The 26,175-nt window shown below is 44.3% G+C and overlaps 1 protein-coding gene and 1 long non-coding RNA gene across 5 annotated transcripts; one reads left to right on the forward strand and one right to left on the reverse strand.

The window, feature by feature from the left end:
• Positions 1-1,071: 1,071 nt before the first annotated feature.
• Positions 1,072-8,866, reverse strand: LOC128806127 (uncharacterized). Of its 2 annotated transcripts, XR_008436720.1 has the most exons (4): positions 8,474-8,866; positions 7,074-7,624; positions 1,551-1,632; positions 1,072-1,107 (listed from the first exon to the last, which is right to left on the reverse strand). It is a non-coding gene; the product is annotated as an uncharacterized LOC128806127 (long non-coding RNA). The 2 variants fall into 2 exon arrangements; XR_008436719.1 differs by having other exon boundaries at positions 1,088-1,632.
• Positions 7,979-26,175, forward strand: PPM1K (protein phosphatase, Mg2+/Mn2+ dependent 1K). Of its 3 annotated transcripts, none has more exons than XM_053975454.1 (7): positions 7,979-8,070; positions 11,022-11,521; positions 11,785-11,885; positions 19,197-19,362; positions 19,894-20,038; positions 20,876-21,010; positions 21,469-26,175. In XM_053975454.1, the coding sequence occupies exons 2-7, from the start codon at positions 11,082-11,084 to the stop codon at positions 21,598-21,600; spliced, it is 1,119 nt and encodes a 372-aa protein (XP_053831429.1). In that variant the 5' UTR covers positions 7,979-8,070; positions 11,022-11,081; the 3' UTR covers positions 21,601-26,175. The 3 variants fall into 3 exon arrangements, with proteins under 3 accessions (XP_053831429.1, XP_053831430.1, XP_053831431.1); XM_053975455.1 differs by having other exon boundaries at positions 11,025-11,521; XM_053975456.1 differs by lacking the exon at positions 7,979-8,070 and adding an exon at positions 9,259-9,344.

The raw sequence follows: 26,175 nt of genomic DNA on the forward strand, positions 1-26,175 counted from the left end.
TCATTTATTGGCTGTTATAGTCACTTGAACCCATGTCATGTTATGGAGAAGTATGCACAGATATAAAGCTGTCAGATGTGTCACAGCTTATTGTGTTGGACTCCAAAGAGCCTGAGGGTCTGTCCTGTCAGCTGGATTGTGCACCTGCAGCTGGATTGTGCACGTGCCCAATTTATACATGTTGGGAAGGTGTCCAATGAGGAGCTGGGGCATCTGCCAGCTCACTGATTTCTGACTGTCACAGGCTGAGGTCTGTGAAATTTGACTTTGCTGTGCTACACAATTACTTAAGTGCATTACCTGCCCTATGAGGCAAACAAATCAAATTTGCTGCTGCTACTGTACACTGTGTTGTACTGGGCACTGTGCCTTTTCTTTATTCCAGTCTTACACCATCAAAGCATTCATTGAAAGAAGTTGTAAAATGGAAGTCAACAAAATGTCTGCATTAAGTGACATTTTACTGTGCAAGTCATGCTGGATGGAGTCCTGTTTATAACCTCTCTGTTGCTCATAGTCAAATCTTTTAGAAAGGAGAATATTTTGCATGGTTTTATCAAATATTTTGAACATAGTTCATGCAAAGGTCAAGTGTTCCTATGTGGTCAGTAAGTGATAAGCTATGTTTAAAATGCATCAGTTAAAAGACAATCTTAAAATGCTCCTTTTCCAAAGGATCATGCAGAATTCAGAACATGCTGAACTCAGAAACAGGCACATTATGACTTCTGTGGGAAGTGGAGGCCAAGCAAAAAGGGACAAGATGCCTGTGGAGAAGAGGTATAAATCTTGCAGGAACAACAGCCAACTCCACTCATCTTTCACAGGGTATTAATGCTGACTCTAAGAGCTTGCCTTGGCTCCCCTGAAATTAAGAACCAGAGCCTGTGTCTCTCCATGTCTCCTGTGTGCCAGTGTGCTGCGTTTCAGCCCGTGCAGAGGTACCTTGCAGAACAGCTGGGCTTCCTCCTCAGCTTACAGGCACTGCGTGTGGAAAGGATCCTCCACTCCAGCTCTGCAGTTTGGGCCCCAGTGTAAAGCAGCATTTTGGAAAAGATGCACTCTAGCATCTCATTGGCTGCTCACACTGTGATTTAGGGTTAACAACTGTTAAGACAGAAGCAGCATGTACATGTTTTTGTTTGTCGCAAGGGCATTTAAAACCAGACCTTGTAAATCTGCAAACAACAGTGGTATTGGCAACACACTGTGCTCTGTGCAAGGGAGAACTCTGGCCAACCATAGCTGGAGCATGATGATCACAGAGAGGAAGGGAATGGGGCCAGAGAAGGGAGAGATTAGATAATTAGATGTGCTCTTACAAAGCATTTTGGCTGGTTCTGTGCTGCAGGAAAAACCTTTTTCTTTGCAGCACCAAGCATGTTTTCGCTTATTTCCATACATGGATCAAAAAGCATTGGAAAAACAGTCATTTCACAGTGGTGTAGAAAAAGATGAGAACTTAAATACAGGCTTGGAGCAATCTAAAACACAAAATGAGAGAGAGGGAACAAAATCATGCACAGATGCAACTGTGCAAAGTGACTCACCTGAAAGGCAAAAGGCTGAACAGCTCACAAGAGTCTCAAGGAGCAGAGACCAAGGGCATGTAGAGTCAGGATCCATAAGAACCTGTGAGGGAACACTTCTGTTTACTGAGGTTTTCCCATCTGATGGGGTAACCTTAGGTGTTTTCATTCAGGACTACAGCTGGGCCAGGCTCGCCCAGGATTAGAAGACAGTAGGTGACAGACTGAATCAGGATGTGCCTACCTGTTCAAAATTACCATTCCCTTAGCTAGGTGCAAAAAACAGGTAGGCTCTGCCACCTCCTGTCATAGTAAAGCCAAGAACTAAGGCCATTCTTAATTTTGTTTTCATAAATATTTACTATAATTTCTTTCAAAACAATTCTTTTTAAAATAGCCTTCTGAATTACCCTCCACTTGGTTTTGAAAACATTCAAATAACACTCCTAAATATCATCCTAAGTAGTTAATCCTGCTCATGTGGATTAAGCACAGTGTGACATTTAACAGTGCAACTATCATACCTCCACCCTGTGAATGAAGCTAAATGCAAACATTACTTTCCTCTCCCTATTGAGTTGTCCTGAGAACTAAGCAGGTTTTTCCTTCAAATGCTGACAATAAAATTTGTGTTATTCAATCAGCACAAATGTAGAGTTTTGGAATAATCAGAAATGGAAGAAGATGACAGCAGCAGATATTCTGCAAGTGCAGAATCACAGCACTCCAGATTCCCAGTGCCTGTAATGGGCCTGTACAGAAGGTAGATGGCAAAGCAGCTCAGATCACACACAGAGTATGTTTCTGTATGACACTCTCATGCCAAAACCAAAGATTACACACAGCTGAAGCTTCCATTCAATGCTGGACATGATTTTGAATGCATCCATCTTCCTGTGGACGCAGTGCCATCCATGCTAAGTCAACATGAGGATTATCTGAAATTTCCATATGCTTTGGGTCAGCACCTGCAAGTTCCCAGGCTCACTTGTAAACACAAGATTTCATGGAATTGTTTGCATTTCAAAATGATGCTTCAGGATTTCATTTTTCATGTGGGCCCTGGCTTTTCTGGTTTTATACAAACATGTAATTTAATTTGAATTTTACTTCAGTTTTGGTCTTACAGAAGTGGCATGGATTTACAACACTGAATGCTTATTATCCTATTCTTATTTGCTCTTAAGATAAAGCAGTAACACTTTCTATAACAGCAGGCAGTGGTTAGAGTAACAACTGGTAAGCAAAGATGAGTAGGAAATAAAAAGGAAAAGGAAATAAAAACTGCTAGTAAGTACAATAATGCCACAGACTGGGTCAAACATGAGCTATCTTCTGCACAATTTCTACTTTGAGAAATTTGTGCTGATTTCTGCCTTCAAACCCATGAATACAAAGTAGCAACTGCTTTCAGAAAGCACTGTTTTTCTGTGTCAGTTCTAGAAAAGACTTTCTCTTGAGAGTTCCAGGAAGAAAAGCATGGCCAAGCAAGAAGCTACTCCTACACATCAGGCTTACCTAAAGAAACAAGTATGAGAATCTCTTAAAGGATGCTTGTCAGCAATTATCTCACTTCACAAACCCTATTTTCCAAGTCTGCCCCCAGAGACCCCAGCACTGCTGAGGCATCCAACGAGGCTCCCACTGGGCTTATGACAAACACCAGGCAAGTGCCCTCCATTCGGATCACTTTAGCATGTTTCCCCCAAGCAGCATTTGTTTTCTTGAAGGTGCTCAGCTCAGTTCTGCTAAAGCTGCCTTAAATCCCAGATGTCCATAGCAAATAAGGAAGCCAATCCAAATCAGAATGATTACATAATTGGAAAGCTTTGGAGAAGAGCAGGAGATGTTCTTTACGTTAATGATGCCTCCAGAATTCTCCATCATGAATGCCTTTACATTCTTATTGATCATAAATGATGAATATGGGGTTGAATGATAAATTATGTGATGCCCCAGACAGTTGAGATGTAAAATAAAAAATAAAAGAATGCAAGCTGTGCAGCGAAGAGCTATGCTTGCTTTATTTTTTAATGGGGAGCTACAAGTCACAGTAATTGTCTTGTAGTGGGGGTGAAGCGTAAACAAATGAGAAATAAACTCCCCATTCCTCGGGGCTGTTGAGCCAATGTGAGCATGGCCAGCTCCTCCACCCCTCCGGACGCCTATGCCAGCTCAGCACCAAGAGGTGTGTCCTTGCTCGTCTGGAAAAATGCCTGGCAGGCAGCGAGCTTCCCTCTGAGCTCCGGGCTGTTGGGCAGTGAGGAACTGCGCATGATCCGGCAGTGCTGGAAACGAGTGCCTTTAATAGTGCAAGGCTGATCCGTATCCAGCAGGATACTTAATAGCATGCATTGATCGCTAAAGAAGAGTGGTTGCCAAGGAAACCATTTAAAAGCCTGCTTTAAAATATTTGCTACATATTCGAAAGCCACGATCATTTCCTGCTGTCAAATTACAACAGCTCTTCAAAAATCATTAGGAATATTCTTTAATCATCAAGGCAGAAATAGCCACGTGGTTCTTCTCAGCAGGCAGATGACTGAATTCTGAACTGGAATATTATCTTTGTAAAACTGAAGCTATGATACTGAAACAAAATCAGCTGTGTTGCTGTGCAACCATCCCAAAAACCAGATCTTCTGATTTCATATTCCTAATACAAAGTTATCATGTATGGCATCCTCATATTTTGAAGTATCACAACTTCTGATACTTCCTAATAGAATCATACAATCATTTAGGTTGGAAAAGTTCAAGGAGAAATTCAATTTACACAGCTAACATGCTGTAGTTGGAGAATGCCAAAGGCACAATGTGAAGGGCTAGGAACATTCTGTTCTCACTCACTTTTCCCTGCATTTAAGAAGGCATATTCTTCACTAGGGGCACAAAAAGCTCAGCCAAACCTTTTTTTTTTCTGTTTCCAAATAAACTGCTTGAATACTCCAAAGCCATTTGAAGTCAGGATAAACAATTCAACCATTTTCTTTTACTTTAGAAAACTCAGTGTACTGGGTTAGTTAACTTTCTTGTAGTAGCCCTCAGTGCTGTGGTTTGTATTTGTAGCTGGAGTGGTGTTGAAAACACAACAGTGGTTTGGCTAGTGCTGAGCAGTGCTGGCACTGCTCGCTCCATAAACATATAGAGCATGAGCTTGAGAATTAAGTGTTGCACATCATTTGAGCAGTGTCAAAACCAATATTTTTTATTTCTTGTTTCTAAACAGAATGCTATTAGCTTGCTCAGTCATGTTTCAATGTTAACACAGTGATTATTTGTGCAAGGGCAATACCTGGCAAGAGTGCCAAAAAAGCACATTTCTCTGGGAGAAAAAAGCTGCTTTTTACCCACACCCTGAGGACTGTGTGCAGCCCTTGTCAGCAGGGAGAAGCATGGCTTCTCCACCAGGGCTGGGGATAAGGGGGATGCTGAGGCAGGCAGGGACCTCCCTGACAGCTCCATAGTACCTAAGGAGAACCAGGACAGCTGGGGACAGCAACAGGGGTCAGCTGCAGTCCAGGGACCACCGAGCCTGACCATAGAGACTAGCCAGGTTCGAGGTAAAGACGGAAGATCCATCAGCCAGGGAAGCACAGGATCAGTGAGGTACAAGGCCAATCATGGGCACACCCACAGCATGGCTAAGGCAAGGGCCTGAACTTAAATTTGACTCCTGATCCAAGGAAAAGCGATCCCCAATGAGCTTTCCTGCAGCTCTTTTCTTATCACCAATGTCCATGCTGAGAGCTGGACTATCCAGAGCTATCCATGAGCACAGGCAGTGAAATGGCCATGGCAGGGGTGACACAATAGCTCACCTGATTTTGAAGGGCTGCCTTTGAAAAGTGCTGTGAGAAATTATAGCTGTTGCCAGTTATTTGAATATTAGTGTTAAAATAGTGACCACTTCACCACAGCCACAGGGTTTTTTCTGGTCTCTTCTGACCTGCTAGCAGACCTAGATTGTACAGACAGATAATTAGCCAGGAGTGTACCATAAGGAAAAATTCTTCACTTATGAGGATAGAAAGCATGGTGCAAGAGTAAATTCTCCAACCTTTTAACATCATGTGCTGGTGAGAAGAGCATGGCGTTCAGAATCAGCTTGCCCTGCATTTATAGCTTGGTCTGAGATATGATACATGGGGATTAAAAAGGACGTTTATTTTCCTGCCACCAGAATTCCAGCTGTTGTTTATTCAATTACAATGCTGGGTAGAACAGCACATAGACAACCAGCCCCAGGAGTCTGGTTTGTTTTCCAGTCACACAAGACAGTCCCAGATTAAGGGTTTAGAATTCAAAGATGGAAGCATGCAGGAAAGATGAGTGAAAAAGGGAAGAGGCAGCAGGAGAGACATAATCATAGAAAAATATGTGCAAATCATTAATAAACTTTAATAAAAAGGAGAAAAAAATAAAGTAGAATAGGAGGCAAGGGAGGGAAAGCTCAGGAACTTGACAAAGCAGCAAAAACAGAGGCAGTAAGACAGAAGAGAGAGAGAACCTTGCAGGAGCAGAAATTCCTTGTTAGGAGAGCTGGAATCTAGGAATACTTAACTCATCCTTTAGAGGAAAAAAAACTTGTGAGGGGAAAGACTAAATTAACTGTTTCCAGTCAAAACCAAATATTGCATAGTACAAGTTCCTGCCTTTCCTGTTCCTAAATTTTTTTGCCTCCTGTCCTCCAAGTGATATCAGAGGCCCTTCAAAGTACCAAACACTGCACTGCAGCCCATCCTGCCTGCCCTGTGCCCTGACCTGTTCCTCTGCATGTTCTTGCCATTGTGCCCTGACCTTGTCTTCAAGCCTTCTGCCTTCTCACAAAGCTATTCTTATGCTTGCTGCCTCTATTTTTCCTGCTGCCTCTCCAGATGCCTCCCACTTGCCTTCCAAAGCCTTGTAAAGATAAGAGCAGTTCTACTGCATATAAAGGCTCAGCATGAAACATTTATCATTTCCATGCTGGCCTTTCACTGCCAACTCAGTGGGGCAGAAATTGTCTCCCAGCACTCATGCCTCCATATGGTGTAGGACCCTGACACTTCTGAGAAGACCCCACTGGTGCTGCTCTGTAAATAGTAATACCTGTTTTACAGATGATGTGCTGGTTCTCAGTAATTCACTGTGTTAGCTTGGATATACCCCTGTATGGATCCTTTGTGCTCAGAACTGCTGCTCTCTGCCCAATGCCAGAAGAGTTGGCAGGAGAGCTTTGTTTTTCCTGTCTCGCTGAGGACTAACGGGAACCAGAGAACAACCTGCAGTGACAGATGACACTGTTGCTATCCCCAAAAGACTCACAGGATCAAATTCCATTCTAAGTGCCGAGTGGGACACCACACATCTGGAAATCAGAATGATCTGGTACGTGCTGCCATATTCACCTAACCCCTTCTTCTACAAGTAGAGCTGTACAGTGAGAGGTCTGAGAGGTATTTGCTGCTTTTCTGGCCAGGTTTTGCAGCAACCAAAAACCTCATTCCAACAAAACAAAGGTTTCTTTACTTCAAAAATATATAGGACAAACTTGACAGCGACCTCCGTAAGCTCCTATGGAAATTGCGTTGGCTCTGTCTGTTTTCGAGTACTCTGGTCTCCAGCAGACAGCACGAGGTGTCAGCATGTTTCAAAGGCTTTTGTAATCAGAGCCATCTGATTTGCCAAATTGCATTAAAGGTCAGAGACTGGCAGTAGCACAGCATGGAGCAAATGATCCCTTTAAAATCCTGCTCGGACATGGGTCACGTCAGGAGGCAGCAGGGCTTTGCTCATGGAAACAGCTGCCTCGAAGCAGCGCACACAACTGTGCTTTAAATCTTTCAGATATTTGTTGCATAAGGGCATCACTGCTGCTTTCCAGAAGTCTCTTGGGCAGCCCGCGGGCAGCAGCTGCAGGCACAGCCTGGCTGTCCTGGCCCTCGGGCTTCCACCTGCCGAATCCAGGCTGGAAAGGAGGCTGCAGCCAGGTGGGGGTCGGGCTCTTCTCCCAGGCAACCAGCGTCAGGACGAGAGGACACGGCCTAGGCAGGGCCAGGAGTGGGTCTCTCCAGCTCAGTAAATTCGTGATTCTGTGAAATTAGGGGGAATTTCTTCACCAAAAAAAAAAAAAATGGTGATTAGACATTGGAATGGGCTGCCCAGGGAGGTGATGGAGTCACCCTCTGCGGATGTGTTTAAGGAAAGACTTCATGTGGTTGGACTCAGTGATGTCTGCGGTCTTTTCCAACCTAAGCGATTCTGTGATTCTGTGAAAGCAGGGGCTGTGCAGGGTCACCCCGGCCACAGCCACCGCCGTGTCCCTGCTCCTGGCCCAGCCGCAGGCCCCCGTGAGGGGCCGGGCGCGGCCGGCGGGCGGGCCGGGGGCGGTGGGGGAGGCTCGGCCGGCGCGGCCGCCGCCGCCGGGGCCGATTGGCCGGACGGGCTCGGCGGGCGGGGCCGGGCGGCGGCGGCGGGGCCGCGCTGCAGCCTCGGCCGGGGAGGTGCCGCTCTCGCACCGCTGAGGCGCTGCCGCCGCCGGGCCCAGGAGCGGGAGGAGGTAAGGGCCGCCTGCCCGGGTCATGGGCCGGGGGCGAGGGAGGGTGAGGGGCCGCGCTTGCAAGCGTCTCCTTCTTTTGCCCCTTCCGCTCGCACCGCTCTCCCTTCTCCTTCAGCCGCGGCTGCTGGGCGGGAAGGGCCGCGGCAGGGCTGGGAATGTCAGCGAGCGGGGCTGGGCAGGATTGGCGTTCCGCAGGGGCTGCCGGCGGACGCCGCAGTTTTGATACTGCACGGAATAAACGCGGTCTGAGGTAACTTGCGATAAGCAAACTGCAGCAGAGACGTCTTTAAATTGCTGCTGTCTGTGTGCAGTTTGCTGTCCAGGCAGGGAGGTGAGACTAAATTGTTACGGATTTAAAAAAAAAAAAAAACAACAAAACCCAAACAACAAAACAGCAACGCACCTGCTTTATGGCGAGGTTAACACCCAGAACCGTACGGTCCTGCCCACATCCGTGGGGTTGGGAAGGCACGCGAGGCAAGTGCACTTGGGCTTGTACATTCCTTTTTACATACGTCGGATCCCCTGGGGCAGCAGTCATGCCTTCGCTTTCTTCCGGGTTTCCTTTTCTTCCCCTTTTCTTCTGGCAGCCTGGAAAATTTCCATCTGCCGAGCAGCAGCCAGCCTGTAAAACTACAGTCTTAATCACCTCATCCCGCTTTAAGTGCTGTCTTTCCCTGCCTGTCTGTAGGAACTGTTTTCCTCCAAGAAAACATGTACAGATGAACAGGATCAGATGGAGCACCTCAAAGCAGATTTCTGTCTAGAACTGTCCATCTTGGAGTTTGTCTCTGGTACCCCCCTTTTCATTACCTCGGTCTTGTTTTGACCAGATGGGTCTGCCCAGTCTTTGCAGACGTATCAGCTGGGAAAGTACAGACTGTTGTGTGTCAGAGCTGTTTACATAGCAAACTAAAGAGCAGGTTCCTACTTCTGACTTGCAGAGACACTTGGAAGGCAAAACTATCATCACTATTATTACTTGCCTGGTGAGAGTTGAATTTGATAGGGAACAAATGCATTAATTAGCTTATGAGTTTGGATTGATCCTCTGATTCATGCTGTGGATACTGGGTAGTCTAAATATAGCGAGCATTTCATGTTCTCTTCTCAAGCTGACAGAAATGAAAGCGAGTGTGGGTTTTGCTAATTGACAGGCTTTTAGTTTGGTCCTGCTGTGTTTCACAGAAGGAAGTTAACCTGCTGCTGTTACAAGTCAAGGATAGCATGAAAGAAAAAGCAGCTCCAGGAAGTAAACCAGGTTTAAAATACTTGTAAGTATGCTAAAATAAGGGTGTGATATTGCAATCACCCTGCAGTAAAATGGAAAATCTAAAGATCTCAAGTAGTTCCATATTCAGCTGATGCAACAACAGTAATTTCCAGAACATCCAGCCTTTTATCAAGTCAACAGTTAACCTCTAAGTGCTAAGTAAAGAAACCTTTCCTCTTTTCATGCAACCTAAGAATTGCATGAAAGGTAAACCCACAGCATCTGAAGCAACATACTTTGAACATACTGGGAACAACATGTTTATTGAAGGCCTTCCAAAAACTCTGTCACTGCCATTTTCTACTAAAGCAACCCCTTACTAATTTACCTTTGATTGCATGTTTTTTTGTGAGTACACAGATTCTTATCTAGCAACTTAAAAACATAGTTTTAACAAATATTTCAGATCTAGAGATGCAGTTGTGATTGGCTTGGGCAGAGGACAACAGCAAGGCACTCCAGCCCAGAATTAAAATGTCTCTGGAGTACAAGTGTTGCTGTTTGCTGCCCAATTATGTCAGATCACCCTGCTGTCTTTTTTTAAAATTATTATTATTATAATTATTTTTCATTCACCATAACCCTAGGTATATTTAGATCTTTTGTTATGTTATATTATACTTATCACTCATAATTTTGCCCTTAGCAAACTTTGAGTAATTAAGTTAGAAATTCCTCACTGGGTTTATATCTTTAGTGTGGTTAGTTACAATGATCTGTGTGGTCCAGTTCAAGTTACTCAATTGCAACATGTAATTATTACAAATTGCATCCTTGGACTTGGGTGAAGTTGGGTGTTACTCTACAAAAGATCAAATAATCCAATCTTTCTACACTTTTCAGCATGCTAGGTGAGTCATCACTAGCGAATTTTTGTCTGTGCTGAGCCAAGTGTTGAGTTTGAATTTATCTGGACTGGAAAAGACATCTGAGAAGCCAGTAGATCTTGTCTGCCTGTGTTAGCCCATTTCAGGGCTAGGTGGCAGAGAACTTCAAGCCAGACAAAACAGCAAATAGCTGCATGGGTGTTTTGAGGGGGAAGTTTGTGTGTACAGTTCTGGATGTCCATGGATACAATCTTAGTAGTCATTATTAGAATTAAAAAAAAAAAAAAAAAAACCCAAACCACAATGAACTTAACAGCTCTGTGTTAAAAAGTATTGTTCAAGATCTCCATAAGTGTGACAGAAACAAATATCACGTGCAGATAAAAAAATTAAAATCTAAGCAAAGAGATTTTCTCTCCCTTCCCCCCAGAAGTCACAGTGCAGATATCTCAGCTGGTGTTTGCAGAGCATGCATGATAAGCTCTATTTCTCAGCCTTCTCTCATATTTTCACATATTCATATTTTAGTATTATCATCACTCCCATTTGCTCCATCTCAACCCCTTCAACCTTTGAAAACTCAGGATGTCATTCTGCAAGGGGCCAGCAGAAGTGCCTCCCTGGCTCTGTGTGGAGAGCTGGGGTTGGATGTGGGCTGCTGCTGGGTGTGGGATAGTTTCCCGGTGAGTCACGCAGATCCCGCTGCAGCCGCTTCCAGGGAGTGCTGTGCTCCGCATGATTAGCGAGCTCTCTCAGGGTGACATTGTTTCCTGAATGATGCAACTGAAAATTCCCTTTCCTGTGCTTCTTGTTTCCTGATCGTTTTTCCCTCGTTCTCTAACACATTCCAGCAGCTGCGCATCTTTTGCTCCTGGTCTCTTTTCCCCTACGAATCTCTGCGAAGACAAGTTATGTCCACAGCTACTCTAATTAATTTGGTACGGAATGGAGGGTTCCAAGTAAGAAGGAGAGCCGCGCTCTCGTCCCGCTTCCTGCAGGACGAGAAGCGCCCCGCAGCCGCCTGCTCCATCTCCACCTGCGAGCGCCGCGCCTCCCGCTTCGACCCCGACGGGAGCGGGCGGCCGACCACATGGGACACCTTCGGCATCTGGGACAATCGCATCGATGAACCCATTCTCCTCCCACCTAGCATAAAGTACGGGAAGCCGATCCCAAAGGTGAGCCTGAGCAACGTGGGCTGTGCCAGCCACATCGGGAAGCGAAAGGAAAATGAGGACCGGTTCGATTACGCTCAGCTGACTGAGGATATCCTGTACTTCGCAGTGTACGATGGGCACGGCGGGGCGGCAGCTGCTGACTTCTGTGATAAGTACATGGAGAAATATATTAAGTAAGTGCTCATCAAGGCAATGTGTGTCAAATAAATTACAGCCGAGATTCCTTCCTTAGGGAATCAATGGGTTGTACATTGTAGCTAATCCTCCCAGGATTATGCTTGCAGTGCACACTGTTAGTAAAATCACATTACTTTTTCACTCAAGCCCAGCATCATTTAGTGGGTGCAGGTAGGAGATAAGACTGCAAAACAGATTGATCAGGATGTATGTTTCTTGGAAAGAAGTTTAATTTCTTTGTTTACTTGATTGCTTCCAGGGAATTTCTTGCTGAGGAGGAAAACTTGGAAAATGTTTTGAGCAAAGCTTTTCTAGAAATAGACAAAGCATATGAAAGACATGCTAATCTCTCTGCTGATGGTAGGTAAAAAAATATTCTACTCATATAGGTGTGGAGAATAAAGTTTGTTTTTATTTGGTCAGTAGTTTTGCAGTAAAAGGTCCAAAAAAGTGCTTGAAAATAATTTTACTTAACACAGGATTTTGCTTTCGTCACTTACTGGAAATAAAACAATTATGCTTTACCTCCTAAAAATTAAATAACTACTGTAAGTCTCAGTCAAATTTACTGGAGGAGTTATGAATCTGAATGTTAGCATAATCATCAATGAATTTCTCTTAATGTGATTCTAAAAAGAATTATGTCTGTCAAGGTAGTAAAGAGTGATTTAGACTTGCAAAGACCATAATTTTACTGGTAAGAAATATGGAGAGGGGTGTTTTTGATTTTTTATTAGCTTTTTTTTTTATTTTAGGAGTGGGGGGTGGGTGCTTTTATATGTTTGTTTGTTTTAAAGCTGTTACTCCTGTGGATTAAAAGCAAGTGTCAAAATTCCCCTTCCTAACTTGGCTGCTGCACTTGAGGAGGAACATAAACCAAAATTAATGCAATCAATGTTGCTTCTGCACAAACAGAATCACAGGAGTAGCTGAGTGGGAAAGGGAAAAAAAGCAGTGAAGAGGAAAACAAGTTTGGCTGTGGTAAGGCTGTGGTAAAGCTGGTACCAGCCCTTTTAGACTCCCATTTAATCCTGGCTGTTAATGAAGTTCTTGTATATGTGTGTAGAGACTAAGTAGATCTGAAGTTCCAGCAAGCACAGCTTATAGAGAGTAACTTAGGAAGGGAGGTAAAAGTGCCTGCCCCAGTTCTGTCACAGGAGCTTTCTCAGCCATGAGATACAATTTTGAGAGTCAGTTTAGCCAGTTTTAAAAATAAAACCACAAACAAACCAAATCTAAAAAAAAAAAACAAACCACCTACCCACAACAGGAAAAAAAAAAAACAAACAAACAAACAAAAAACCAAAAAAAAAAACCACAAACAACCAGACAAAAAACCTGTCCCCATGCTGGTGCAGGCATGGGCAAAATAACTGACGTTTTACCAGAAGAACAGAAACTGTAGAAGTCTTTTCTCCAAGAAAGACTGGAAACCAAGAAACCCTGCCGGGACTGAAGTGATACTGTATTCTCAAGCTGCTTTTCTGAAGCAGTGGCTGAATACAATCAAGTAATGGAGTGGCTTTCTGCACTTTAACTGCTAGATGAATCTAAGTAGGCTCAAATGCAGGTCAGGTAGCCTGACTGCTGCAGCACTGCCTCTTACCCTAGCCTGCACCAAGGATTGGGAAAAAAGTCTTAAATCCTGAGATGCAGCCCTTAAAAAAGGAGGATTGAATCCATAAAGGTAATTTTCTCATTGCATTTCATGTTGTAAAAAAGACCAGAGTTACTTTTGACATATGAACTGAGTTTTAGCTGAGCTCTTGAAAGACATCAGCAGAGCAGATGTGCTTCCCTGGATCAGATAATTTAATTTTCAGATCTAACAGTCCCCTTCCCTGCCCCTTTGTGAGTAAGACAGCTCTTGCTTTGGCTCATGGTAGTGATCTCTGTGTCAGAGCAGCTCCTTGAGCAGAAGGACTGAGAACTGCACTGGATGCATTATTCTGTTTTTCTGAAAACTATTTCCAACCATAACGCTTTGTAGGTGAGACTTGCAGAATTGGATAACAACAATATTTGACAAACTGTGCAGCAAGCAGCAAGCATTTTAGAACTGCTTATAGGATTTTTTTCATCCCATTTAACTAACTGGTGTTGTCTAATGCCAGAAAACGTATGCAATGGTTACCAGGATACTGCACAAGCCCCCTTCATTAAAAAAGCAAAATAGAGGGTAAAAGAATTGCCAAACATCCACAAGGGCCATGGTCTGGCAGGCACTCAGTGTTTCTCCAGCTGAGGCTGAGCACCTGCAAGCTCTTGCAGGAGCCTGGGGGATCTAAGAGAGCCCATTGCTCTTGGCTGAAAATCAAGCTCTGAGGCAAAGAATGGAGTAACAGGGTGCAAAGTCAAGTTTGGATTTCTGAACAGATTAAACTTTTCATATATCTGTTGTTAAAATAACTCAATACTTTGTTGACTGCTTTGTGTAGATATTTTTGTTGTTACTGATGTTTTGAAAGTTACATAAAATTTCGGTGCTTGGCATATGTCTTTGTTAGAAGCCTGTGTCCAAACTGATTCAGTTTGCCAGCAAAAGTTCTGATTAAGTGTGGCTATTCTGGATGTGACAGTCAAGACAGTTGCTAGAGTATCTTGAAGTTGGTGGTTGATTATGTAATTTGGTGTATCTGGGTTACACTGGATGCTCTCCAAGTCTGACCTCCTTTTGGAACCTGGCCATAGCTGATGAAGTGCAAAATAATAGCTTTGACTTGTTCCAGTAGATAACCCTTCCAGGGCTCACTCCCTTCACTGTGTCTGCAAAAAAAAAACAGTGCACATTCAGGATGTCCAGGTCTTTACTAACACACAGCCAGCTTTAAAACTTGTACCTGGGTGTTTGAAGGAAACTAAACCCTGGGACAAATCCCTGTAGCCAAAATGGCATGCTTGAGGCATTGGTTATAGTACTATTTAAGGGGTAAAACCTTAAGGCACAAATTTAACAGGACTAGAGACATGCCTTGTTGAGAGACCCCAGCTATGTCTTCAAGGGCATGGCCCTCTGTAGGTCACTTAACAATGATACAGTATTTGAAATTAGAGATGGAAAATACATAGCATGGTAGTTCCTGTGAGCTTTCAATAATAAAAATAGTTTATGTGTGTGTTCCAGGTACTGCTGCTGTGTCTGGCATGCAGTTCACCAGTGCTATTGCCAGCTGTATTGGCCTGCTGGGGCCTGGTTCAGTAACCCCTCTGATAGTGACCTATACCTGTCGTTCCACACAAAAGCATAAGAAACTTGCTGTAGGCAGGTCTGGGATAATCTGTGCTCTGCCTAAATCCTGTGTAATCATTAACAGCTGAGAGCTATGTCTGAGCTCTGAAGCTTGGTGTTTGATACCTCTTCAAAAATGCGTTTTCATTCACTTCCATGCATTTAAATATAGGCCAGTCACTTTCAAGTCACTGCTAAAGTTAGGTATAGAACATAAAGGAAGATCACATCCAACAAATTACATTATCCATGGCCCCCAGAGATGGGCAGAATTTTCTGCTATTTTTACCAGCCATAAAAACTAAAATGTAAAGGCTGAAAGCTTTGCTCATCAAGGATAGAGATAAGAAATTAAATTCTGTGCTTGAGGAAATTTGAGCATTTCTCTGAAGAAACGTGAGACACACCCTTTCTTGGCCTACTGGAGTCCTGCCAGGTAATGTTACTGCTTCTGTTCACTGTGAGCCACAGAAAGCAAGAGGGAGTTTGTCCATCAACCTCCACATCCAGTGCATCCAACTCTAATCACATTGGCCACTCACATCTGGAATAGCCATCTTATTAAAACATAGCCAGGTATTAACTTGTCTACCCATGTTTGAAAGGATTCTTACTCTTGACTCTTAATACGCTAACAAACAGCAGAAGTTACTTTAAAGTAATTGTATTTTTAAAGTAATGTTTGTTTTGTTGGGTTTTTTAAAGTTACCATTCAAAAAATGATTTTCATTTCTTTAAATATGTTAACCTGCAACACTGAGGGAAAGGGAGAGCTGCAGAAGTTGTACTTGAGTATTTCATAAATTTATCAGCATTGCAAAGGCAGCCTTTTTATCCAAGGACTCTGATTATTACCTAATCAGTTTAGAAGACACTAATTACAATATTAAAAGGATATTTGTTTTGCCAACTTTTCCATTAGTCAGAACAATTCATAAGCTTCTAATCAGCCTTTAAGATGGCCCCATTTCATTTGGCACTGGTTTGAATTCCCCATATTTGTGTAATTACCTTGAGGGAGCAGATGTTCTTCTGTGGCCACTCTTGCCATATATGAGACAACTGGTCCTCTGGCATTGATAAAATTCTTCATTTGATCTGGTGGTTGGTTACTTATCTCCATAGGGGAAACAAAATTTACATTTTATTTGGGCTGAATTTAAACTGGTTTTTCCACACAGTTTTAGTGAGAAGGCAAGAACAGTGGAAATTCCTCAGAAATACCAAGGCTGATTTACCAAGGCCAAAGATACAGATGCTTCCTACATGACCTGCACAGGGCAGTGCAGGCAGACCTGAGAGTGACTGACTCCATCTACTGTTCTGCAGCCCTTATTCTTGCATCTCCAGTGTTGCAGGTTTATTTTGTTTGAACAAAGTCCCTGGGTGAATTTCCTATTTGCCTCTGTGTGCGTGTTATTTGTGGCAGACACTGTACCTGGTCAGCAGCTCTAGAACTGGAGGCCCTGGACACTTTAAGCTGGGCTTCAGTGGAAAGAGAGATCTGCTTAATTTTGTCCCAGGTGAAGGAGTCCAGCGGTTCCTAGCCTGGACTACTGGAAGGTTTCCACATCCTCTTTGTCACATTAGTTGAGATGACTTGCAGTAGAAGTTGTCCAGTGAGTGTTAAGAACCTATTGAAAGATCTTAGTTTTATAGTGATATTGTTAGGAAAACAAACATTTTAATTGTTAAAACCAAAACGTGTGCTGATGCAACATATTTTGTGTTAAACTAGTAGCAGTTGTAGAAAAGCATTAGAAATGTTATCCCATCATCATTCCTGTGGTTTTGAGCTCTGCTAGAAATCACATAATGCTGTATCTGGCTTCATGCATGTTCTTGCATCCCTACCCAGAGCATGAACTGGATCCAAGGAAGAGATTGTGAGCAGCATGTATTTTTTTTCCTAGGAGTGCTATTTAACTACTAAACATATAAAGTTCAAGTCACTATGTTCTTTACCACAATTCTGGACAATATCTTGTTCTTTAGTACCAGCCCTTGATTTTGTGATAGCAGCTCTTTTCTTTGGGAGTTTGCACTGAAAAGATGCAGATTCACCTTAATTCCAAATATTTCCAGTCTTCTGTGAATTGAAGACTATGATTTAACTTTTTCTATATTTCTCAGCATAGTTCTAAACCCACAGAATGAAATGGGAAAGTAGCAGCACTTCTGCATTAATTTTAATGTCTAAATGAAAGGTATCTTCTATAAAATAGAGGTAGTTTAACATAGGTTGTTCTATTTCACTTGTTCTAACTGTTTGCTAAAACAGGTATTTTACTGGTTCTACTAAAAGTTCTAATTGCACTGGTACTTTTTAATATCTTATTTTCAAAATGTGCCTCAAAGTGACCCTGCACTGGGCTAGTCCTTGCTTCAGATGAGAAACAGGATGTCGGTGGCCACCAGTGCCACCGGTCAGAAGCTGCCACATCCAGTTTCCAGTGTCCCAGCCTGCATGGCTCTGGCACAGCCCAAGGTGTGACCATGGCCAATGATGGTCACCCCTGACCCGCTGGTTCAGCGTTCAGCTAAACCCAGTCCTCACTGCAGTAATAATACCTGTTTTAAATAATAACACCAGCTTAATTAACACCTGTTTGTGAGGGTTTGTGTTTGGGTTTTTTTTTTTTATTCATGGACTCGCTGCTTTCACTGCACAACAAGGCTCAATGCATCTTCCAGGGCTTGGTGAATTCAGTTTACTCCCAGCCCCGTTCGACTTACAGGGTGCTGAGACCTCACAGGGTTAGGAAAGGAAGGCTGTAAAGATCTCACAGCTCTTGCATTTCTGTTGCTATCTGTTGGCATCTGGTCAGATTTGGGGCTGCCTGGCATTCCTTGGGATCAAATACAAAGTCCTGTCTCAAATCTGTCCCATGTCCCCGGGGTCAGGGCTGCAGGGCCAGAGGTAGGAGCACATGTAGTTGTAGCTGATCTCTGCAGAAGCAGTGGTGAAAAGACAGTGACATGTTAACTGTTAGCACATGAAAACAAGAATATAACTGGGAAGTCACATTCCTAAGCAAGCCCAAAACTCATCTCAAATTGGCTTGCTTTGAAAAACCAGAACAACTGGAAAAGCCCAGAATGCAGGTGACCTACAGAGGGCCTTTCAAGGGGATTTGCATTGGCTGTAGATGCAAATGTGTTCCAGGCAGTAGCTGGTCCTGTCCAGACATTTTGGTGTAATAGCTCAAGTCAGCAGGGGCTTTCTAGGCTTCTCTTGCTGGGTTTCCTCTGCAGAATTTGCAGATAAAGATGACAATAACTGTAAAGTGGGACTTGCCCTTCCAAAAAGCAAAGAAAACAAGGAAAGCTGGGCAGTTTTTCTGGCATTTCTTCACTGCAGATGATAGAACAGATATTTTTCCTGAAATAGGCACTTGCATTTCTCTTTTTCAAGAGTTTCTTTTTTTTTTTTTTTTTTTTTTTTTTTTTTTTTTTTTTTTTTTCCTCCAGACCATTGCAGCAGTAGAAATGAGAAGCCCTTAAATCTGCTTGTATGAGTGAATCCAGGCAGGTCCATGAGTGCAAGTCAGCCAGCTCAGCTCACTCCCTTGCTCTGTAGAGCAGAAGGGCAGCACCAGGGCTCTGTTTTGCCCTCTGGGCACTCACAGTGAATCCCTGTCAGGTGATCCCAGCAGTGCCCTGGGCAGGCTTCCCAGACAGCCACTGCCACCTGCATCAGTTTGCAGGCACAAGGCAAGACTGAATCTCAGAATCCAGCTTCACCTTTGCACTGGGACCTCCAGCAAGTTGACAGGATGTGGAACACCTTTCCTGTAAAAAGCCAGGCAGCCTGTTGGCTGAATCCTCCACTGAGGGAAGCAGAGGGGAAGTGTAACAGCTCTGACAGCAATAGGAGGATGCCACAGACTGATCTACTGCTTTCCCCCTGGTGATCTATATGGAATTAAAATTACTGTAACTATAATTTATATATTACTATATAATTGCCCACTTCACTATCTAACAGAAAGAAAGAGCCATCACCTTTATGGTGACCTACTTGTGCAATCAACTGTGCCCAGGGATAAGAACAATAACCCTGTAACTTGAGGTGAGCACATGGGGCTGAAAAACTCTGCTACAAACTGAAAGGAAGCTACTGTACCTTGTACTGCTTTTATCCCATTTGCCCTGCTTGCATGGAGCCATGTTGTTGCGCAGAAACACACAATCCTTCCCACCTCCCCTTTCTCTCTTCCTCCAGTTCTACATGCATGCATGTTTGCGCTTTTTTTTTTTTTTTTTTTTTTTTTTTTTTTTTTTTTTTTAATGTGTAAATTTAGTTTAAACTTAAAAGCAGTTACTTGCTGATTAGGTAGAGCACAAGTTGTCTTTATTTTACCAATTGAAACTGTTGCTGTTATAAAGGGCTCCACTCTTTGAGGCAGTGCTAAACCTTCTCTCTTTGATGACATTTGTAGCAACTCTGCTGAGCTCTGGGACCACTGCAACAGTGGCTCTGCTCCGGGATGGAATTGAGCTGGTTGTGGCAAGTGTGGGAGACAGTCGTGCTCTGCTGTGCCGGAAAGGAAAGCCCATGAAACTCACCATTGACCATACTCCAGAGAGAAAAGAGGAGAAGGAAAGGTACCTGCTGGCTGATGATGTGGCTTCCCAGAGCATGGCCTCAGTCAGGATGGACTTGTGCTCTGCTGCTGGCTTGGGACAGGAAGAAAGCAGAGTTGAATATAGAGCTCTGAGACCACTCTGAGCTGACAGTAAGCTCCAGTTAATGCACTGGGTCCCGAGGACCAGGGATGTGGAAAGACCTCCATGAGCGTAAGATCTCAGCAGTAATACCAGCATCACTGAGATTCAGAACAGAGCTATGACCACATGGTTCAGACTTGTCCAAAAGTGCCAAGTTAGAACCATCTTAGAACCTAGCTGGAAAATGCATAGAGTAAATGCACTGTGATTCCCAGGCCAGGACTCAGCCCACCAAGACACATCCCTTTCATAGAGCCCTTCAAACAGCTAAAGCCAACCCTCAGCCTCCCAGCTTAGGCTCTCCATACATCATTCCTCATTCTAGCTACTGACAGAAATAGAAGATAAAGATAGGAGTAATGGTGGAAGCAGTAACTCATGTGTTTTTTCTTTTGTGCCTCTGGACAGGATTAAGAAGTGTGGTGGCTTCGTTTCCTGGAACAGTTTGGGACAACCTCATGTGAATGGTAGACTTGCAATGACACGAAGCATAGGAGATTTGGATCTTAAAAACAGTGGTGTGATAGCCCAGCCAGAAACAAAAAGGGTTCAGGTAAAAGAAGGTCTGGTTTACAGGGACAGCAGCACTTGGACTAACGGGCTTCATAGGTATTTGATGCAGTGGTGGTACGCACACAACATGAGCCCAGGTGAAGCCTGATGGCCACACATTGATTTTTACTGAAATAACCAGAGAACAATTCTCATTAAGTAGTTTCAGAGTAACACTAACAGCACAGAAAAGAATCTGGTACTAAATTCAAACAGATCAACTTCTAAATCTCACTTCTCACAGCAAAATATATGATGAGGGAAGAAAGGTAACACATGATAAGTATTGCAGGTGTTAGTCTGTTTGGGTCCTGTGGTCAAATGAATAATTTTGAGGTTAATGCTGGTATAAAACCATCACTGAGAACTGAGTGGGATATGGATGGGCTGCCATCAAAAAAGTAAGATGTGTAGAGATTTGCACAGTTGAGAGAGGAAGAGGAGGAGGAAAGGACAGCTGCATGTATCTTACCATAGCTCTGTAGTCATCTAGAAAACAAATTAAACACCCAGAAGGTGTTCAGCCTCCACTTCGGCAGGAAGCTCTCCTGTCAGTTCATATTCTGTTTGTTACTTTTCCCCAATGAACCTCCCAGGGCCCCAAGAACTTCTATTGTTTTGGTTCCAATAAAGTGCCACCCACTAGGGATTAAGAGAAATTACTGTAGTGCCATCATGTCTTCCTTGAAATCCTTAGCTTCAGGAAAATTTTTGCAGGAGAGCACACAGTACCCCAGAAAGTAAAAAACTGCTTTGCAAGAGTGTAAAAACATGGGGGCAGTTCCCTTGCCTTGCAGCACTCACCCAGGGTCATGCATCCCATGTGCCTCTGTTGCAGCTGCACCACGCAGACGACAGCTTCCTGGTGCTGACAACCGATGGCATCAACTTCATAGTGAACAGCCAGGAGATCTGCGACTTCATCAGCCAGTGCCATGACCCTGCTGAGGCTGCCCACGTGGTCACTGAGCAGGTAATGCCAGTGCTGCTCTGGGCACCAAAGGGCTCCTGGTTGGGCTGGTTTGGCTTAAGAAAACCTAGGTTTTAATTTACACAATACCACACATTCAACTGAATTGAACTGTGCTGGCTGAGACATTCACCAGTCCTGCTGGCCAGCCTTTTCCTTACCCTGGGTCTTGCCACATCCTTACCAAGCATCACATCAATTACCTTGTTTAGCTCACTGTCCACGGAACTGCATGGGATTGTAACTGCAGCTTCTGCCTGTGCTGAAAGTATCATTGTCATAGACAGAAATGGCCAGTTTCTGACCATGGTTCTGGATGGTGGCATATCAGAATGGAGTATCAAGGTTGGGAAGGGGCAAGGGAGTCTCCGACCTCGGGGTGTGCTGTCCCAGGTGAAGCCAGACACTTATTTCCCTTTCCAAGTGAGACACTGATGCTGACACTTTGTTTCTTCTCTCAGGCAGTGCATTTTGGCTCTGAAGACAACAGCACAGTTGTCATAGTGCCATTTGGAGCTTGGGGCAAGTACAAGAATGGGGAGATGACCTTCTCCTTCAGCCGCAGTTTTGCTTCCAGCGGGAGGTGGGCGTGAAGACAATGCCACAGCGATCCTTTCCTGCCGTCACCTGGACACAGCATGCTACAGGAGAACTCCATCTATTCCTAGGCTGACTTAGTGTCTTGTCCATCTCTTCTGTTCCCAGTGTTAGAAGATGCCACTGCTCCCTTGGTGCGTAGTGCCCGTTGTTGCTTACGGCTGACCGTGTCTTGCTGCCCGTGTTATTCGCAGCGGCATCGGGGCAGCGCCCTGGGTTTGTCGCCCCGGCAGCTCCACACATCACTTTGTTCACAAAGACAAGGTTCTGGGCTTTCACCTGAGGCTGGAGGGGGTGCACAGTCATTTCATGCCTACTTGTATTCCTCAGGACCCTCAGCTCCCTGGCAGCTGGCTTCCTTGTCCGATAAAACACAGGGGAACAAACGCACAATGTTCTTACGTAGACAGAAAGAGGGTTTGTTGTCTTCTTTTGCTGCAGCCACCTGAAACTCCCCTGTGCTCCAGGAGAAATGGGTGAAAAATAAAGGAGACGTTTCAGAAGGTTTAGGTTCTGATGCCAGTGGCAGTTGGTGTAGCTGTACAAGTTCCTGAGACAGTGCTACTTTGTGCTCTCACTGCCATCATCTGTGATCCTCTAGCTCCAAGGAGACAGACCAGGCTGGAGCCATGTGCTGTTGGACAGATGGGAACCTTTCTCCATTGGGTCCAAAGCCTGTGCAGTCTCTGTGGACAATGCAGCAGCCCCTTGCACTGTCTTCTCTTTGCTGTCAGTGCCTGACAGAAGCACTGAGGAGGGAAAAAGACGCACAGTTTTGATATCCAGAGACTCTCATCAACTTGAATTTCTTTTTTTTTTTTTAATAAAGAAAGTAAGCTAATTTCAAAGAGTTTACTCTTCAAGACCTGATGCGTAAGACAGTTTATTTCTTCATACATACATGAGGATTTTCCTGCCCTCTGCTGAAGGTGTCTGAGTTAGTTGTGATCTCTCATGTCTCTCCATGGTACACAAGGAGGTATAAAATGCCCCAAACAAGCTAGAAAAAGGAGAGATCATTATAACAATGTAAGGTAATTTTTGTAAGTTTTGGGTATTGTTTCTGGTAGGTGTCAGATATTCAGATACCAGAAAGGAGTTTTATACTTAGAGGAAGGGTTTTCACTTCCCCTCTTGGAGGGGAATCTGTGTCCAGTGAGTCATGGGGAGACCAGAGCTCTGATCCAGCTCATATCACTGCTGTGACATGGACTGCAGGTGACATGTTGGCACAGGTGAAGATCTGTCCCAGTGTGCCTCATTCAGACCTCTTCCTTCCTCCATTCTATTTCCATGTCAGCTGTCAGCTCCTGTGGCAGTGAAATATGGGCAGAGAAGAATTGGTCTTTTCTCAGCCTTTCCACAGTATTTTTCCTTCTATGGATGCTTCCAATAGCACAATTGTAAAAATTGTAAAAACAAAACAAAATGAAAGAGAAGTTGCCTGATACTAAATCACCTTGAAAAAAAAAAAAATCTGCCTGAACTGATTCTGATTTTCCATTGTGAAATACATATCTTCATTACTTTTGTCCCTTTCCTTTAGTCCAGGGTTATCCCTTAGGCAATCAGTCCACTAGTTTTTCCTTGTCTGTGGTGGAAGACCCAGCAGCACCCAGCAGAGCACCGTGTTGTACTGACAGCATGAAGTACTGGATGTGCAGAGTGCCCTGGGTTTGCCTGTCCAATCACTTGGTGTGTTATGTGCTATGCACCATGTACTTATTTGGGTTGTAACTGCAGTGGTGTGTGTAAATTTCTGCTGTACTGGATGCTGGTGCCCATGCCTGTGTAGTGAGCACACCACTGGTTTACAATCCTAATTCCCTCTCTCTCCTCAGATTTTCCCCAGAGTTGGGGTTCAGTGTTCACCTGAGGTCAGGATTGTTGCTGTTGGGGGTTTTTACTTCTCCTAACATCATAGTTGTCTTCTCAGGGGAAGGATCCATCCATAACTTCTTTGAAATTTTACCAAGGAAGGGATAAGACAAAGCTCTGTGAAACAGATTATTATTAGATTCAGGTGTATTGATGGTTGCTATTGCTGCTTCTCTACTATCACAGAAACACTTGGATTGGGAAGGATTCCTGGGCGCCATCTCACCTCCAGTCCTTTCTGTTGGACCCATTGTTTTTTTTTTCCAGTTTCTTTTTCACTCCTGGGGCAGTTCCTGTAGTTGCTGCTGTTGTTTGAGTCCTGCTTCAAGCCCAACCCTCTCATAGCACTGAAGTGAGGCACAGACCAGGCCCCAGTATGGGGCAAAAGCTGCTGGTTTTCACTGGGGTGGGCAAGGCACCCCTCCATCAGGTGACACACCAGTTTGCCAGGGTTGTTGCCCATTCAGGTGTGAAGTCCCAGGCTCTGGGTGGTGATACCTGTGCTAGGAACCTGCCCAAATCCTTCCACACCCTGCCAGCCAGGGAACAGCTGCCTCAGGGCACATTTCAGTATTGCCTCACCCAGGAATCTTCTCTTCTACCATGATGACACCAGATTCCACCAACAAGGACCCCTGGAACCTGCACAATCATCCGCACCAATCCAGAGCGGGGAGAGGGAGATGTATTCCCTCATCCTCTTGTGGAGACAAGACAGCTCCCGCAGCTCAGCAAGGCCATCCATGCCAGGACACAGCCCAGAGCCATTGTTTGTACTAGCACATTCCCAGCTTCAGCCTTATAAAGGATAAGCAGTGCAGCCAGCAAACTCCCTGACTCCCACAGGAGTTTGCTGCTGCTGCAGCAATAACACACTGGATACAAAGCTGCCGTTGTCTGTGTCCCATGCTGGGTGCCAAGAAGCACCATGGAAGATGAACCTTGGCTGGACCACTATCAGCTGCCCACCAAGCTGCTCTTATCACTCCCCTCCACAGCAGAGTGGGGGCTGGGGGGAGAAAATAAAATGAAAAAACCCCAAACCTGGTCAAGATAAAGATAATTAATAAAGAGTGTTACCAGCCCCTTTTCAGGTGCCAGTACGCAGCCCAGCACTGTGAGGATGCTGTGGGGAGATGAGCTCCATCCCAGCCAGGCCCAATAAACACTTTAGGTTTTCCATCTGGTCACTAGGCCTCCTGCAGCCCATGGCAGCTCTGCAAGCAACCAGCTCCACTGGTACCCCCCCAGGGACTGGCAAGATCCTCCTGCACAGCAGAGCTCCTTCAGCTTGAGGACAAAGAGCAAATTGTCCTAAAACAACAGCTGCCTGCCAGAGAGGTTTATTATTCCAGGACAGTGAAAGATCTCACACTTTGAATGAAACAAAATGGCATATTTGCTCTGTAGCTCACTGACTTTCTGGAGCATCTGAGGTTACAACAAAAAGAGTATTTTTTGTTTATGACAGACTGAACCAAACATTAGAGGTGACCTGCTGAGCAAACTGTAAAAAATATTTGCTTTTTTCTACCTTTTAGGGGGTGGATTCTGAAATCCATTGGATTTGGTAAGAATATTTTCCTGCCTGAACATGCCCCCCTGAAGCAGCGGAATCTCTGTATAGGCACTGCAGGAGGGTGGGCTGTGGGTGAGAAAGGCAAAAATGCTGTCCAGCTAGGTATTCATTTTTACTGTGGGGATATGGAAGGCATGGAGGTCATCTCATGTTGCTGGAGGATTTACTAGGAGAGGTGTTGAGACTGTAGATGGAGTTCCAGCTTAAGTCTCTCTGCCACTTGCAAAGATGGGGGGTTCATGCTTTATAGAGGGAACTCCCAAAAAAGTCATTTGCAGCCTGGATTTAGGAGAGCTGGCCTCCCTGGATGATGAACATAGCACAAGAGACTGAAAAGGGGCAGAGATCCAGTAATTAATATAGGCCTTCATTACAGTCAGTCCCTTTGGGCTGAAATGCTCAGGGCTGGAGAATAATCCTGGAGCAGCTGAAAATGGGGGTGTGGAGAGAAATCAGCAATATCACTGCTTTTTACATGTTTGGAAATTGAGAGGAGCTTAGACTCACCACAGGATTTCTGCTGAGTTCCCCAGGATCAGGGTTCCATGAGCCACATTTTCTGTCTCAGCTGGTGGATGTGCTGTGGTCAAAAACATTGAGATTTTTAGCTAAGGGAAAAGCACAAAACAACAGCCACCAGTGAAACTGGTTTAATAATGATTTCTCTTAAAAACCTTCAGTTGGGCACTGCCAGGTCATTGCTCACTCACCCAAGAAGCCAAATGTACAGTACAACAACACTCTGGGTATTCCTTGGTTCCAAACTGCTGTTCTGAATGCTGAGATACCCATCAGGTACCCTCTTGACCCGGGACATGGAGTGCTTGGGCAGTGGTGCCTGTCATAACTTTCTTACAGTCTTAAGTGCAATTGTGTACATTTCTTACATGCTTTGCCTTGGGGCTGTGTGTAATTTCTGTGGTTTGATGTTTATCTTTGGTGTAATCAGTGTTCGAATTTCATCTACTATGACATTTTATAGAGGTGCCCATCTTGCTTTTTTTTTTTCTTTAAAAATGTTTTTTCATCTTCATCAACTCAAAGCTACAGTAGAACAGCTAAGTCTGTACTGGAATGCTTACAAGACCTTTCAATAAAGAATTGGCTTCTAGGA

The sequence above is a fragment of the Vidua macroura genome, chromosome 4 (genome assembly GCF_024509145.1).
Source record: "Vidua macroura isolate BioBank_ID:100142 chromosome 4, ASM2450914v1, whole genome shotgun sequence".
Taxonomy (NCBI): domain Eukaryota; kingdom Metazoa; phylum Chordata; class Aves; order Passeriformes; family Viduidae; genus Vidua; species Vidua macroura.